At 38.3% G+C, this 17,760-nt stretch overlaps 1 protein-coding gene across 1 annotated transcript; it reads left to right on the top strand.

Annotated features, from left to right (window-relative positions):
• The first annotated feature begins 164 nt into the window (after nt 1-164).
• On the top strand, nt 165-17,547 carry LOC130429789 (uncharacterized). The gene is made up of 7 exons (XM_056758575.1): nt 165-372; nt 6,930-7,253; nt 11,659-11,994; nt 12,636-12,749; nt 13,317-13,646; nt 14,565-14,699; nt 16,912-17,547. The coding sequence occupies exons 1-7, from the start codon at nt 237-239 to the stop codon at nt 16,986-16,988; spliced, it is 1,452 nt and encodes a 483-aa protein (XP_056614553.1). The 5' UTR covers nt 165-236; the 3' UTR covers nt 16,989-17,547.
• Nucleotides 17,548-17,760: the final 213 nt, after the last annotated feature.

Genomic DNA, 17,760 nt, shown 5'->3' with positions numbered 1-17,760 from the left:
AAATGAAAAGACACAATTGTAAAGACACCATATGTTCAGAGATTGAAATCGAGTCCATCTCCGTGTTGTTTGCACATGTTCGCGTATACAGAAGTAAACAAACGTATTCTGTATGGCGCATGCGGTTTAAAGGCAATATGTCACGTTGCGCATGCGCACTTGTACTTCCATGAGTCTGCAAGTGGGACTGCTCGCTGTTTTCTCCAAAAGTCTGTTTATAATCATCATCTTTACTGATGTTTGTCGCCTTTCGTTGGGACAGTGAAGGGGGCAGTGAGGGTCATGACCGATTATCTTCATTTAATCAATTGGTACTCGAAGGAATCCACAGAAAAATGAAGATCATGATTGTGTCTTTGTTACTCGTGTGCGGTAAGTGATTTGTTTTAATCTGAACAACACTTTTATATTATAAACTGAACGAATGTATTTACGTTATGTTAACGTTTGGCATCAACGGATGAAGAAAAGTGTCTCTGTGAGTAAAAACACTGTGAACTGTGATGTAAAGGGTTTACCTTTGAGGGTAAAAGGCCAAAGATTCAAAGTACTATTTAAACACTTTATTTACTTTACTTAGCAAACAATTGTGTGCACTTTGTTTATAAATTCACTTAAAGAAATGAATGAAAGGGAAACATGTTAATTTGATGTATTATTGTGTCTTAACATTTCAAATTGAAAAGCAGTTTTAAAATATTTGTTCTTCTGTAATACATTTGTGCACTTTTGTGCTGTTTTTTTAAAGCTAGAGAAGTAGTCCTGGGACAGGGAGAAATTGTTTTGTTATATATCAGTATTCTGTTCTGTTAATCTGCTATTTTTACTATTTTCCAGTAATAATTTGGTGCAAAGTTCATGCCTGCAAACTCTATTACAGGAATAAATAAGTAAATTTTATATTTATTTGGTTTAAACGATGTCCAGTGTTTTAACATCTGCATTGTTAATAAGCTTAACATTACAGGCAAATTAAGAGCAGAAATCACAACATATTTTAGTGGTCATGAAAATGTATTCAGATTTAACATATTAATGATGAATTCATCTGATAAATCATGACATTCAAGTGAATGCTTCTAAAAGTATTGGAATCTGTATTGAAATCGGCAATACTAGCCCTGCATTTAAATTTTTTACAGTATCGCCCACCAATAGATCTGACAGATGCTGTTTGCTCATCTGTTCTACATTTATGGAAAGCCGTTTGGGTCATATTTCGCCATCAAACAGGCGCCTGGTGTTTAGAAGACGCCTGGTTTTACGGCGTTTAAGCAGAGGTGGGTAGAGTAGCCCAAAATTGTACTCAAGTAAAAGTACTGTTACTTCAGAATAATTTGACTCAAGTAAAAGTAAAAAGTAGTCATCCAAATAATTACTTGAGTAAGAGTAAAAAAGTGCTTGGTTAAAAAACTACTCAAGTACTGAGTAACTGTTGAGTAACGTCTGATTTATTTTTTAACAAGCATTCAATCAGACAGACACAAATACAGTGTGTGTGTGTGTGTGTGTGTGTGAGAGAGAGAGAGAGAGAGAGAGAGAGAGAGAGAGAGAGAGAGAGAGAGAGAGAGAGAGAGAGAGTGTGTGTGTGTGTGTTTGTGACAAAAAATGCAGAAACAAACAACTTCGCAAAAGAATTACTCAGTGATGTCACTATTAAGCTTCAACAGTAGTTGGTTCTCAAGGTTCTTGCTGTGAAGCTGTGATCGTTTTTCAGTGAACAGGAGTCCTTAATGACTGAAAAGTCTAAATTAAATTAAAATAACAATTAATTTGAAAGTTAATTTGCTACATTTCAGATTAATATATTTGTTTTCCTTAAAATTTTATTTAACAGTAACTTCAACACTTTGCAGTTTGAATGATGTCCTGCATAAACAAAATGATGGAAAATGTTTATGTTTCCACTGTTCGATATTGCCCACGCCTCATACACACACACAGATATAAGTAAACACTTTGTGACTTTTCGATAGCGCCCACGTCATTCTCTCTCTCTCTCACACAACATACTAAAGCATTGCAATGCAAACGCAGCCCGCTTCAGAGCTAAAGCGGGACTACAGATTAAGTGTCCCTAAAGAACCCACGTATCTAACAGTAGTTCTGCATTATATTAATTAATTTGCACGCGAGTTTTATTTATTTTTATACCGTGTAAGTTATTTTCTGTGTAAGTTAAATGTATGCACCGAACCGTGACGCCCATACCATTTCGGTTCAATGCAAATACATGTACCGTTCCACACATAATATATATAGGAAATGTTTAAAACATATGTTACCTAAAAGACAAACATTCGTCTATCCACAGCATAAAAAAAACGATTTTAGAACACAAACCGCTACATGTTTCCTCAAATTAGATGTTGAGTTTTTGAATGCTGAAATGTCCTTTTGTTTTGGGAGACACAGAAGACACCGCATAATGTAGCTGCTGTTTCGCACTTTTATTAAAGTAAACATGCTTTCAATATGAGGCCAGGGGTGTTCCTCCTCGGCTGTGTCTGCATTGCCGATGGTTGATTGTGACATTTTAGTTTTGCTACGACTGTAAACTAACCCGTCCCGCCGAACACCGCTGAGATTGAGTATGGTCACGTGACGAGACTGCGCAACTACGTTTGATTGGTGAAACACAGTCACATGGTAGAGCCTTTGGCAGAAGTCTCACTCTCTGTCAAAATAAAACAATGACGCGTAGAATTTTAAAGAGGTCAAAAGAAAAGTAACGAGCTTATTGTAGCCTAATGTAGCGGAGTAAGAGTACAGTTTCTTCTTCACAAATCTACTCAAGTAAAAGTAAAAAGTATAGTGATTTAAAACTACTCCTAGAAGTATAATTTTTTCAAAAACTTACTCAAGTAAATGTAACGGAGTAAATGTAACTCGTTACTACCCACCTCTGCGTTTAAGTCATACAGACGCTGCAAAGTACAGCGTTTTGTAACGCATGCGCTGTAAATTACGACCTTTTCGCTGTAAAAATGGTGTTAATAACGGCATTTTTTTACGCATAGCGAAACGCCGTTCATTCCGCCATTTGGACTTCCATAGTACGCCGTAAAGGATGAAAAGCGGTGTTTTCTATAATATTAAAATCAGCCCCGCCTTTTCTACACAGTCCAGCCCCTCCCATGATATCTGTGTAGTAGAATGTCGATCTGAATAACGTCTCCTGTTTTTAACTTTGATTTTCTATTTACATATAATTTACAAGAAATGTACATGCTGCATGCATTCAGTATAAAACGCTATACGCTTTGACGATTTGTTGATTTGTTCACAACAAATAAAGGAAGAAAGTAGCTTTAAGAAAGATGTGCTTTATATGGAAGAGTGTTGAAAGAGAGTTTACATATACACTCACCTAAAGGATTATTAGGAACACCTGTTCAATTTCTCATTAATACAAATATGGTGGTGGTGTAATGGTGTGGGGGATGTTTTCTTGGCACACTTTAGGCCCCTTAGTGCCAATTGGGCATCGTTTAAATGCCACGTCCTACCTGAGCATTGTTTCTGACCATGTCCATCCCTTCATGACCACCATGTACACATCCTCTGATGGCTACTTCCAGCAGGATAATGCATCATGTCACAAAGCTCGAACCATTTCAAATTGGTTTCTTGAGCATGACAATGAGTTCACTGTACTAAAATGGCCCCCGCAGTCACCAGATCTCAACCCAATAGAGCATCTGTGGGATGTGGTGGAACGGGAACTTCGTGCATCCCACAAATCTCCATCTACTGTAAGATGCTATCCTATCAATATGGGCCAACATTTCTAAAGAATGCTTTCAGCACCATTGTTGAATCAATGCCACGTAGAATTAAGGCAGTTCTGAAGGCGAAAGGGGGTCAAACACAGTATTAGTATGGTTTCCTAATAATGCTTTAGGTGAGTGTACAATAAAATAATTAAATCATAATCAATGTTTGTATTCACATCTGTATGTATTAATGTATTAAATACATTTCAATGAAGTTTTAGTGATTATTTTTTCTTACCTCACCCCATTAAATTAAAGGCTGGTACCACCAACTGAATAACTCTAGTGCCACCACTAGACAAGTTTAAGCTCACATTAGTGTTATTTATTTCAGCCAATAGAATCATTCGGGGTCCTAAGGGGACTGCCGTCGGCCCTCTCCCAAAAGGCGATCTCTGGTTTTTTATATAGCTGCCGGTTTTGATTGTTCTGTATTTCATATGTTGATATTTCACCTGAGCATTACGCAATAGATTCTTATGTTTGTAATGCATTCATTTGTCATGACGTAAATCCAACTGCTTATGTATATTTATTTATTTGTATTCACTATTCTTCTGTATACACTTCTTAATATGCATATATGTAGTTATTTAATATTTCTCTATAATACAGAGTCCAGAGACAACTACTTATCTACAATAAAACACAGCTTATTCCCTTAAGAAAATGCACTGCATTAAAAGTTTTTATTTTTGAATCGCTGGCTTAATAGAAAATAAATAAGCAATAATGTGAATAAGTAACTAATTAATACATTTATTTTGAATTTTATCAAAACATAGATTGAAGAATGTATCCGTCATGTTTACGTAAATGTCGGACATCCACGATGTGATGGGCCGGTTGCAAGACTTGGAAAGTAATTTGAAAATCATATCACGTTCATGCAATTGAGTTTGTTGTTTTCAATATAAAAATGTTTTTTCTTTCTCATCTCATATTTTTGTTCGTTTTTAAAGTTTGCGTTCATTTTTATTTACACAAAATAATCGTTTGATAGCATAAAATTGATAATAATTAATATTTCATAAAATGCCACAAAATCTGTGGGGCCCCCAGTTCGAGAAAGGTATCGTAATACATTTTCCAAAAGATATCTATCTGTCACTCAATCCAGATTTATGAAAGGAAGAAATATTTATAATAATTTACGACTTGTATTAGACCTTTAAGATCACCCTGGATTGATTAATGAGGAAGCTACAATTTTAATTTTAGATTTTTATAAGGCTTTTGATGCTATTAAATTTACTCCCAAATGATTGGTGTTGAGATTTCTTTTTAAAGATGAGTCTGCTTGCCAATGACACCTGTTTATTTTTGAAGAACAAAGTTCAGGTACCTGTTATTCTAGAGGCACTTAAATTGTTTTCTGATGCTTCAGGTCTGTCTGCAAGTTTAATATGTATGTTCTAATCTTCAAATCAACAACTTTTCTGTATTGCACCAAGCAAAAGTCAGTAATAATCATTACAATGAGCTAAGACCAAGAGGCTTAGCCTATATTAAACGTCCATTCGAATGGTTTGTTTTCCCCCAAGACATAAACAGATATGATGTTTTTGGTGACGTTCCCAGTAATACAGAAACCCAAACACACCCGTCCCACTGATAAAAAAAGGAATTTGAATTTGAAAATGAGAACGAAAATTGAGAAATGAAAGAGAAAATAAAATCTACATTCTAAATTGAATTGTCACAATTATTCTGTGATATTAATAAAATACTTTTGTAAAAATAAATAAAATAATACATGTCAAATAACCAATGGCATTTTCTTTTTCGCACGTTCTCTTTTTTTTGCACATCGTTACATCTTTAGATCATATTCAAACACTCGTAATATGTGATAATTAAGTTTATATTATTGTGAATGTAGACCTATTTCACAGTATGTACAACATATATTTGAAATACCGTATACAATTCTGACCACTTACAAGCATGTTTTTATCTTGTTTTACAATGTGCAATGTTTACATTAATCATTTATTGTTGACGCTTTGATGTGATGTTGAAGGGAGCAAGGATATGACATTTCACTTCATTTAATTCCTCCGTCCATGCATCCTGAAGGGATTGAGCTAAGATGCAAGAAAAAAAAATGTTATCGAAAAATTCCTAAAACGGGAACAGCTGTCAATGGCCGCTCCGTTTTAACGGAGGCCGTGGGAAGAGCGGTCAATCGCAATATGGTTTATATATTGAAAAGCTCACGGCTATGGAAAGGAAAATTGATGATGCTAGAGACCAAAATGGACAAAGAGAGTTGCCGTGGAATTGGAATGCGGTTTACTCGCCTCAAGACGAAACAACTGCAATCTTATCTTTTCGGACCCCATGTAACAGGATTGGCCTTGGCCGAGGCCGATACTGGAGAAACAACCCTGAAGGGTAATGTGTTGAGATGCTCTTGCGTTCCCTGCCCCATCATACACACACACACACACAGACTTTTGGACCTTATCCCTCATACAGACACACACACAAACACAGACTCTGACCGATTCCAAACCTCCGTTGCTTTGACCCGCCAGCTTGAGCTGGATTACTTACCCTGTTGCAAGTCTTGTCTATGTGTACTGTGCGCTTGTTTTTCTCCCCACCTTCCTCATGTTATGCTGTCTTTCCTTCTTGATACATTTCGTTGCATTGTACTTGTACATGTGTAATGACAATAAATTGAATCCAATCCAAATCCAATCCAATTAGCCTCAGCTCCTCCGAAGTCCCACCTCCGGAAGTGATGAACTTTCAATATGGCTATGACTGGCTCCGCCCACTTTTGGCAAACAAATTGCTCTTCACAAACCTGTGACACTATTTTATACAGTCTTTGGGCTAGACTCGTGTCCCCCTTGTTCATTTTTTGATGTGCTGCCGGGTTAAATAAAAGCTGTACACCGCAACACGAAATAAAGCTACACCGTGCTGGTTTAGACGGGTCATGCTTAAAGCTCGATTTTTACTAATCTGCGTAAAACATACGCTGAAGCCAACACAGAGACGCTGTGAAATACAAGAGCTGAGACGATTAATCGTGGAACGCACATTTTCTAAATGAATTGCTGTTAAATGCAGCCACATTTGAAAGCTAGATGGCGCTGTGTGTACTATGTCTGAACTACTGTTTGTGTTTGTGTTGTTCAGGTGTGTTTTGTGTTGATGCAGATGAAGTGAAGTCAGTGTCAGTGATGGAGGGAGATACTGTCACACTACACACTGATCTCACTGTCATACAGACATCTGATGTGATACAGTGGAGGTTTGGAGAAGGTGAATCCAGGGATCTTTTAGTTGATATTGCTCAAAACTGTATCAGATATAATGGTCCATTCAAAGACAGACTGCACGCAGACATTCAGACTGGAGATCTCACCATCACAAACATGAGAATCAAACACTCTGGACCCTATGAAGTACAGATCAGCAGAGCTACAACAACATACAAGAGATTCAGAGTTAATGTCACAGGTACTGTAAGAAGAATGAAAATGAATTGATTTAAAGTCATTGTTTAATATATAGATTTTGCTTTACAAAGTTAACTGAATTTAAGGGGATGCAAATTTAGGGATTGAATCATTTGGTTTTACGATTTGATTCAGAATAGATTCTCAATGATCTAATTTGCATATGTTCCACGTCTTCGTGTTGCTTTTTCCCTCAGAGTCAGACTAGTGTTGACATATCTCTGAACTCTCACATACTGTGTTTTAAAAGTATTTATGTGCCTAATAAACTAAGATGTTCTCATTGACATATTTTCTGTAATTTTCTATTAAACTAACCATATAATAGCAATTAAAAGAAACTTGCATTTACAGTTGTGATCAAAAGTTTACACACCCCTTGCAGAATCTGGAAAAAGCTGAAACTTTTGGAAAAATAAGAGGATTTATTAAAATAAAGGTTTATTTTGAATTAAGTCCTGCCCTGAGCAAGTTATTTCACTAAAGAAATGTTAACAAAGTTCACACTAAAGGATAATAACATCATTTCTAAAAATAGCTCAGTGCAAAAGTTAAGACGCCCCTGATGTGTAAACTTTTGAGCACAACTGTACATTTGTGCATTTGGCAGACTCGCACTGAATTATGCAGTACATTCTGTACAAGTATGTGTAATCCCTGGAAATGTACCCATGACTTTTGCATTGCTAATGCCATACTCTAACCACTGAGCTGCAGGAAATTTCCATGAAGTTTACCAAAATCATAATACACCTAATACAGCGTTAAAGGTTGGTTCAACCAAAAATGAAAATTCTCTAATCACTTACTCGCCATTTAGTTGTTCCAAATCTGAAGGAATGTTTTCGTTCTGATGAACACATAGAAAGATATTTACATTTTACATTGTCATTCAGCAAGATTAGCTGTTCACCAATCCGTACTGTAGAGATCAAGCATTGTAACAATCCAAACAAAGAATGTATAATCCAGCAAAGAATCCATAAAATCGATGGTAAATGAACCATAGTCCATAAGAAATGTCCATCTCAATGTCAATGTGGTTGTCAATGAAAAACCCCCTAAACAAACATACAAGACATGATAAGAATATACAATTCACAATATAAACAAGTACAACCATCACCAAAATATATACAAACTTACTCGGAGCTGTTGAACCTAAGAGGTTCCTCACAATTGGGTTATTGGCAGCAAGAGGCCGAGCCTAACAAACACTCACAGCCATCCTTGCACGTCTCTAACCAGTCTCACTTGGTCCTTTCTATAGTGATAGACCTCCTAAACAAAACCCTGTTTCCCCGTTCAGCCGTGGAGAGGCATTACATTTAGAAAAACATGGAACAGTGTCTCATGACTGTTACAAAGTTAAGCTGATCATCGATCACCACTCCCAGGTTTCTGGCCTTTCTGGAAGATGTGATGGTTGATGAGCCCAGTTGAATGGAGAAGTTGTGATGAGTTTTTGTGTTGGCCGGGATTAAAAGCAGCTCTTTTATTGCGAGGTTCAGCTGCAGGTGATGGCCATTCATCGAGAGCAAGATGTCGGCTAGGCATGCTGAAATTTATGCAGAAACAGTCAGATCGTTAGGCTGAAAGACAGGTGGAGTTGTGTATCATCCGCATAGCAGTGATAGGTAAAGCTGTGTTTCCGAATGACAGAGCCTAGGGATGTCATGTACACAGAAAGTAGCAACGGACCAAGCATTGAGCCCTGAGGCACCCCTTTGTCGAGATGTTGGGACTCAGAGACTTCACCTCTCCAGGATATTCTATATGACCTACCTGAGAGGTAAGACCTGAACCATTGTAGGACCATTCCAGAGACACCCATAGCCTTGAGGGTGGACAGCAGGATGTGAGATAGATCAGTGAGGCGACAGATAGATCCAGTAGGATAAGAACAGATGAGTTAGAGGAAGCTCTTTCCAGTTCAGGGCTTTAATGACTGAGAGCAGTGCAGTCTCAGTGGAATGACCACTCTTGAAACCAGACTGGTTGCTGTCCAGGAGGTTGTTCTGGGTGAGAAAGGATGAGAGCTGAATACATAAAACACGTTCAAGAGTTTAAGCAATGAAGGGGAGGAGAGATACCGGTCTGTAGTTTTCTAACAGTGCAGGATTAAGAGAGATTATTTTAGTAGTGGGGTAACATGGGCCTCTTTGAAGAGTGTGGGAAATGTACCAGTGGTGGGAGACAGGGGTCAAAGTGGGAACAACCGATGGAGAGATGGCCTGGAGGAGATATTATATCAGATAACCAGGGGGCAGAAGGGGATGCATGAGATGGCGTAGATTTAAGAGGGCATAAGCTCTCTAAGCAGGAGTTTAGTGTGGAGCAAAGGGTGTGGGTGGCGGTGTTAGCATCAAAGAGAGAGGGCTGTTTAGGGGGAGGGAGAGTGGCAGATACTGCAGAGGATAAGCGGGAGGGAGATAGTGATCATAGGTTGCCCCGTTATGTAACCAGTAAGGAAGCATGTGTAGTGTCTAGAGAAGTTAAGTCAAGATCAAGAGTGATAAGGAAATGATCTGATGTGTGCAGCGGGGTGACCTGGGAGTGATGGGTGGAGCAGTAGCGTGTGTAGATAAGATCAAGTTGATTACCAGATTTATGGTTTGCTGAAGTGGGGACTCACTTGAGGTCAAACGACGCAGTCAGGTTGTTGAAATCGGCTGCCTGTGGATTTTTCAAGGTGGATGTTGACTCTCCAAGTACCACCAGAGTGGATGACAGTACCAGCATTGATGGCAATGTTATCGCATGAGGGTGTCAGCTGTTTGAATTTCCATTCATTAGGAATAAGTAGACCGGTTCCTCCACCCCTCCCTGATATGCGTGGGCTGTTGGAGAAAGTGTAATTATTGGAGAGTGCAGCCGGTGTGGCATTGTCCTCTTGTTTTATCCAAGTTTCAGTAAGTGCTAAAAGAGAAAGACCGGAATGTTGACCAAAAGCTGGGATGATATCTGCTTTGTTTACTGCTGATTGGCAGTTTCATAAACCAATGGGAAATGCAATTAAGGTAGTTTTGGATGCTAAAAGAGTGCGCAGATTTCTATATTAGAAACATGTGATACATGTGATTTAAAAGTTGTAGTGACAGCGGGGATTTGAAAACACATGGTCAAAACGGTGAATAAGGTATAACAAATAACAAGAAAAGAATAAATAGAAGTGCAAAAAGTTAATACTGAGGTGCAATACTCAAGTGCCTTACCGGTGTCCATGCTCGGTGGAGTCGTGCGGGTAGAGTCCATGGTCTTTACTCTCTCCGGTCTTTACTCACTTCGGTCTTTACTCACTTCGGTCTTTACTCACTTCGGTCTTTACTCACTTCGGTCTTCACGCATTGAGGGCTGCAAGCGACCACTGCCGCAGTGGTTAGTCACACTTAAATACCCGTCCAATTCAGGGAATTGAATTCAGCTGTACACGCCTTTGAATAATTCCCAATGACACACAAAACCACCACGAGGACAAAGACGACTAGCAACACGTGACACAGCGGTTGTAAACAAAGCAACAAAACTGTGTTTAACTCAATAAGACATGTTTAATCGATTACACTTACAAGATTCAGTTGATTATTCAGCTGCAACAAACTGCTTCCCCACAAACATTATTTGGAAGAATGCTTATAACCAGACAGACTTTGCCTCATTATGATTCCCATATTAGGAAAACAATGCAATGTTGTTCAAAAGTACCACAGAACTGTTTCTTGTCCTACTTTCTTCAAAATGTCTTATTTTGTGTTCATCACAAAAAAGGCATTTATACAGATTTGGAACAACTCCTTTTGGGGAAATGTATCCCTTTAAGGAACTTTGATTTTGGCAGTATTACTTTATTTGTTTAATGCAGTGCACCCAGCATCTTCGTCTTGTTCTTACGTCTTAATATTCAGTAACACATTTTGGAAAAATGCTATTTGAGACATTAAAACGCTATTTTAAATGCAGCTGTGGTGCAGTGAATTAAATGCGCTGCTTCTACCGATCATTCACTACACAGAGTCTAGACGGAGAAAGACCATCCAAAAATGTATTTTTCAGTTTACGGGCTGGATCCATTTGTCTTTCTTCTTGTGAATGGTCTTCTGTATCTGCACGTGAGCTCTCTGAACTCTCCTTATCTGCACATTCTTGTAACATCGATTTTTTTTACATTTGTGAATCAATTCAGAATCAACTTTGTCTTCTGCATTTCATGCTTTGAAAAATGGACTTGCTCCCCACCCCTAATGCAAATGGTTATGTTTTTAATGATACAATGTCCTTCCATCCTCAGTACGAGAGCATGTTAACATTTTGTCATCGAGCCAAATATGGAAATTTTGGATACTTTTGTGTGGATGTGTCCATTCAAGAGCAAGATGATCTCACACTGATCTCTGTCCATCTTGTAGTTGCTCCAAGTGTTATCAGTGCTGGTGATGTGAAGTCAGTGATTGAGGGAGATTCTGTGACTCTACACACTTATGTCCAAACACAGAGAGATGATCTGATACTGTGGAGGTTTGGAGATGATGGTGTTCTGATAGCTAAAGAGGATAAAGAAGAAAGTAAGAGCTCAATATATGATGATGTTCTTGATGGGATGTTCAGAGACAGACTGAAGCTGGATCCTCACACTGGATCTCTCATCATCACAAACACTAAAACCACAGACACTGGACTTTATAAACTAAAGATCAGCAGCAATAGAGACACAAAATACAAGACATTCAGTGTTTCTGTCAGTGGTGAGTATCTCAGTTCTCTCATATTAATATCAGTTGTGAATTCAACTCTTGCATTTGAGTTTTTTAAAAGTTTCACGTACACACGGCAGCGTTATCAAAATGATCTGCATTTATACGGATGCGGGAAAATGAATACAAATGCTTTATTAGGCATGCATGGCCAGTGGACGGCGCTGTTGAGCTGTAAAGAGACAACGTCTCTGTGCACATACGCATACCCTGTTTTAAGCTAAATGTGCTTTTAAGACACTTTATCGACGTGTACGTGTGTTTATGGCTTGTGCATTAATACTATATCTCCGTTTGTCATAGTAGTGCAGTAAATCTACTTTTTACTGGAAAAATATTAATAAATATGTCACATAGCAGAAATACACAATAATGTACTCGTGCAAGCCTGAACACATAATATGCATGCGTGTGATGTCATCGTTGTCATTGGTGTTGATGTCATAGTTGTCATTGGTGTTGATAAAACAAAACACTGTTGTCATGTAAAACGCTGAAAAAGATTTATGTTTTTAGTTAAATACTGTCGCGTGTAAAAAAAAATACATTTTTTATGTTTGTTTTAAGCTGTTATGACAGAAATATGTTTGTATGTTTAACAGGATCTTGAGTGTTTCTCTCTATCATTACAGATGGAGGTCTATCTTCAGGAGATGTAGTTGGAATAGTGTTTGGTGTCCTGCTGTGTATTGTTGTTGTTGTGTTTGTGTTTCGCCGCATTAATTATGAACGTCAGAAACGAACGGGTGAGTTTCATCTTCAGCTGATACTGTAAGTAGAAAACATATATTAATATGGCTGCATTATTAATCTACCATAAACATCACACGATTTGTTGTTTGGCAGGGTTTTTTATGCACAGTTGTTAGCTAAGTACGGTTAAATTCAGCTGCATCTGAATGCCAGAGGGCGCTTAACTCCTAAAATAAGTACCACAACACAAGAAAATGTCATCTGTCTAACTTTCCAAATAGCATCTTTCCATCACTGTTCTTAAAGCCTTTTTATGTGTTTTCATCATAATAAAGTATATTTGTAATGTAGATGTTTTACAGGTGTTGCTTTTTTACATGCACGCTGTAAGCAACACAAACTCGCAGAATGATCTACTGATTACAGAGCTGATCTTCATGCCATATGTGAACACACCCTTATTCAAGTCACACATTTCCTGTATTTTTGGGATTCCTGCATGTCAAACCTGTGACCTTTGTGTTGCTCTTATAATGTAGATGATCTTTACCTGTACACAGTGTTATATTGTTCATATTTCTTTCTCTTGTGTTTCTCTCTTCTATGTGCTGCTGTAACAGTTAAAGAAATGCCTGGAAAGAACATGAATTCTGTCACTCTAGATTTCAGTGTAAATATAGTCCAGTCTGATGATGTCATCGAGTGGAGCTTTAGAGATAAAGTGATAGTCATATTCAGTATGAACAACAAGCTCTTTACTGATGAACAGAGACTCAGAGATAGACTGCAGGTGGATGATCAGACTGGATCTCTCATCATCACAAACATCAGAACAGAAGACGCTGGACTGTATAAAGTAAAGATCAGCAGCAGCAGTCGACTGAAATTATTCCTTAAGTTCATCACCGGTGGAGGACCGTCATACTATCAATTCAGTGTTATTGTCACAGGTAAGACTCTCGGGTCTATTGACACATCGTACGTAAAATTTTCTTTGTTAATTTTTCATTGCATACTTCATATCTTCAAAGAGTATTTAGTTTGATCTAGGGCTGTACTGTTAATCATATTTTAATCGTGATGTGTTTTTTTGGCAAGGGTACGCTGCTGTGCACATGCTTAAGTTCAGTCTACCCCTCCCCCCCGCACCGGCAGTATGATTTCGGAAAAAATCGTACAGCTGTATCTATCTTTTATAAATGTGATCTAAACACACTTCGAAGATACAGAGTATGCAATACTACTCTGTAGGTACTCAAGATTAATATGAGATTGGCAGACATGGCGTGTGTTAGGGCCGCTTTAATATAATATATGACATGCCTGTTCTGAATGTCGTTTCTTACCTTAAAACCGAAAGTATAAACTGCTTTTCCTCGCGCATGCTCTGCATTTGGTAAAAATGAGCTGATTAAATATTTCAAATTTCAATTCCAGTTTAAATTCCAGTTTTTCTCTCATGTGGTAAGTAGCCGTGTAATAAGAGGGATAATGTACAAGCAGCCGGCTGTTATCACGAAACAAATCCCTTAAATGTGATACAAGACCTGATCACACTGTCGGGACTTATTTCTGTGATAACAACTGGCTGCCTGTGCTTTATCCCACACATAATGCACAATGAACAAACAATTATGTAAATACACCTGAAACATGTTTAATAATGATGTATGTTGACATATTATTGAAATGTTCATGTGTTTCTCTCTTCTCTGTGCTGCTGTGACTGATACAAAGATGGAGAATGATTCTGTAACTCTGAACACTGATGTCACTGAACTACAGTCAGATGATAGGATCCAGTGGATGATATGAAGTGTTTGGATATGAAGTTCTTCTCTGTTTTTTTCTTCTTTATATCGCTGTAGATAAAGAGAGGAAAGAATCAGAAGAGTCTGAACATTCTGTTCCTCCAGAGATTGAAACTGAAATGGAGACTGGTGATGTGAGAGCAGGTGCTTCATCTACTGTTGAGGTTATTCAGTTGAAAGTTTTGGTCAGGGGTAAGTAAAGCTCAAGTTAATGTGATAAAAATGACATGTTTGTATATCAAGTGTTGTATTTATTTTACTTGTATTCTGTTGTTATCTTCTCTTTACATTTTCTGAAATTGATTCATGTGTAAGTGATACTTCACCCACAAATGAAAATGCTGTCATCATTTCCTAACCTTCCAAATGTGTATAAATATCTTTGTTATGATGAACACAGAGAAAGATATTCTGAAGAATGTTTATAACCAGACAGATCACAACACCCATTGACCATAGTAGGAAGAATTACTTTATCATTTGTTTTGTTCTGATGAACACAAAAGAAGACAGTTTGAAGAATGTAGGACAGCAAACACTTCTTACTAGCAATTCAAAATTTCCCCATGTTTAGTCTCCCCCTCAAGGAATCCTGACTGAGTATGACTTTCTTCTTGAAGAATAATGCAGTCTGAGTTATAACACCACTTATCCTTTTACTTCTAAGCGGTAGAATGGGAGTGAACGGGTGTTGATTTTTTGAAGCTCCAAAAGTACATCCATCTATCAAAGAACTGCTTGACACGTCTCTGTGGTCTTAACAAAGGTCTTCTGAAGCGAATCCATGCTTTTATTTAAGAGAAATATCCACATTGACAACGCTTTTAAGGGTGATGTTAAGCTTCGGTCATCTCTGTAATCTCTGATTTAGGGACCTTTAATAAGAGTTTGTGCGATGACCTCAGTGGTCATTTCCAGAAAAGATGTAAAGCCAACGGTCTGAGGCTGTGACTAGTCTGAACCAGACATGTTGGGCTATTTTTACACTTTTATAGTGTGTTTTATTGAACAGAGTAGGTATTAAATGCAGAAGATTCTCTCCGTTAGTTGATATAGTGTATTCAAGTCAATTTATTTCAAAGCAGCTTTACAGGAGCAAATAAGAAACACAGAATGGTAAAACACACCACATTGCATGGTGTTTATAGACCAAGCAAGATCATTCTAATAAATAATATCTAATAAATAATAAATAAATGCAGTCTCCTGTTGAGCAAGCCAACACTGTTCTGCTGTGGCGAGGAACCCAAACCCAGATGATGAATAAATGGAGAGAGAAAAACCTTGGGAGAAACCAGGCTCAGCCGGGAGGGCCAGATCTCCTCTGACGTGTCATAGCTGCACTCAGTGCACCGACCAAAAGCCACAGAGCAAACACACGCGAAGACCAGGGAGAGCGCACCTGCCATGAAGCCCCACCCGCCAAAACCGTGCGATCGAGAACAGAGGAACAGTCAATGTGACTTTATTCCCCTGCTGTCCGATATCGACCACAAAACAAGACCAAACCAGACCCACACAGCCCCAACAAAATGAACCCACCTCCAACCACAACCAACACCCCCCAGTAACCTTCTATCAGGGGCACTGAGTGCAGCTTTAACTTCAAACTGCTGTCACATGATGCAAGTTTAGCATTATATACCAAGTATTGTAACTTTAGCATTAATGTGTCAAGTAGTCCGTCTTTGCTCTTGGTTGGGTATGGAATGGTCTGAGTTGGGATGGTCAGATGGTCGCCTTTCTATTGGGTGGTGACGGAATTGCCTGAGATGGAGCTGGGGCTGAACGCAAAAGAAGATATTTGGAAGAATGTCAATACCCAAACAGTTCTTGGACCCCATTTACTACCGTAGTAGGACATGTAAATACTATGGGAGTCAACGAGGAATGAGATCTGTTTGGTTACTGACATTCTTCCAAATATCTTCCTTTGTGTTTAGCAGAGCATAGACATTTATACTGCACTGAACAATATGAGGGTGAGTGAGAGTTTGGACGGCTTTGGATGAAAGTGTGTGCTAAATGACGACAAAATTTCCATTTTGTGGAACCAACATTTTTCATGAACAAAATGATTGTTTAAACAGACACCGCTTATGGAACAGAGCAGAACAAATAGAAATCAGTTAACAAATCACAATTTATATAAACTTTCACTGTTAAAACTGTGTTTTGAAGCTCTAACACAGAGAGATTTCTGTCCTGAAGTTTTTGTAAACAACAAAAACGATCCTTGAGTGTTCCAAACTATCATTTGTGCACCTCAGTGACACTTTTAAAAGAATTCAGAGATATAATTAACATTCATGTATAAAATGAATCAATGTATAACTCTATTGATGATACTTTGTAAAAGTCATTTCTATGGCAAATTGTTGTCATTTCTTCTCTTTTCTGACAGATTCAGCAGGATCCACAGAAGATGAATTAATAACAGTTGTGAAGCCTTTACTGAAGAAAGCAGAAGATGTAGTTTGATCAGCTGATAGATGCTCAACATCAAAGGCCAGACCATTGATCTTGACTAGGTTACAGGCCAGGGGTCTCTCTCTTCAACCTTATAGGAAATAATGATTCTTCACACATGGCAACACGCCTTGATCTTTAGGCAGAGAATCCAGAGAAGGAGTTCACCGGTGGCTATGTGGCTTGATCCTCTGCCCATTTGCCGTCACAGGGTGGCGCCCTTCGATAGGCCAAATAGAGTAGAGAGGATTCACATCCCCGCGAAAAACATTTTCTTAATACACCGCTGTATTATTCCACTCTTTTTATTATTTCCACTCTCAACGGTAATTAAAATATGCGGTAATATGGGCGTTATTTTCACGGTAAACCATTATAAACTGATGATAAACTCAGTTTGTCAGACAACACTGGTGAAGCATCACCAACACACCTACATTCAAACACACTTTCGGGTCGTGCCGATCCAATGTGGCCCGAGGGGGCGATACCATTGTGTTAAGTGTCTTTGGTGTTTTTTGTGCATATTTGTGTACAAAGTTTATAGATTAAAATATTAAGTTAAGAATGACCTGTTTCTTACTTGTTATACATATGGGGTGTGTATGGGGTCATTATGTGTTAAGGGGGGAGATACTAGGAAGTACGGTACTACTGGTATCACAGAAATGCATTCTTACCAGGATAATGGTAGGGCCCCAAAAAGGGGCGGGGTTTGGCCTTTATAAGCCCAGGAAAAACCTACCAAGTCCACACAAGAGTGCTACTGTGGTGCCTCACGCAA

Source organism: Triplophysa dalaica, chromosome 10, assembly GCF_015846415.1.
Source record: "Triplophysa dalaica isolate WHDGS20190420 chromosome 10, ASM1584641v1, whole genome shotgun sequence".
Classification (NCBI taxonomy): Eukaryota; Metazoa; Chordata; class Actinopteri; order Cypriniformes; family Nemacheilidae; genus Triplophysa; species Triplophysa dalaica.
Note: the sequence above shows the minus strand (reverse complement) of the source record. Positions and strands in the feature narration are given on the sequence as shown.

What these genes read in the sequence shown, in the direction of transcription:
- LOC130429789 (XM_056758575.1), top strand. Translation starts at nt 237, where the DNA reads ATGTTTGTCGCCTTTCGTTGGGACAGTGAAGGGGGCAGTGAGGGTCAT. An exon ending in ATTCAGTGTTATTGTCACAG is followed by an intron (nt 13,647 to 14,564) that starts GTAAGACTCTCG and finishes ATATCGCTGTAG; the next exon opens with ATAAAGAGAGGAAAGAATCA. An exon ending in GTTGAAAGTTTTGGTCAGGG is followed by an intron (nt 14,700 to 16,911) that starts GTAAGTAAAGCT and finishes CTTTTCTGACAG; the next exon opens with ATTCAGCAGGATCCACAGAA.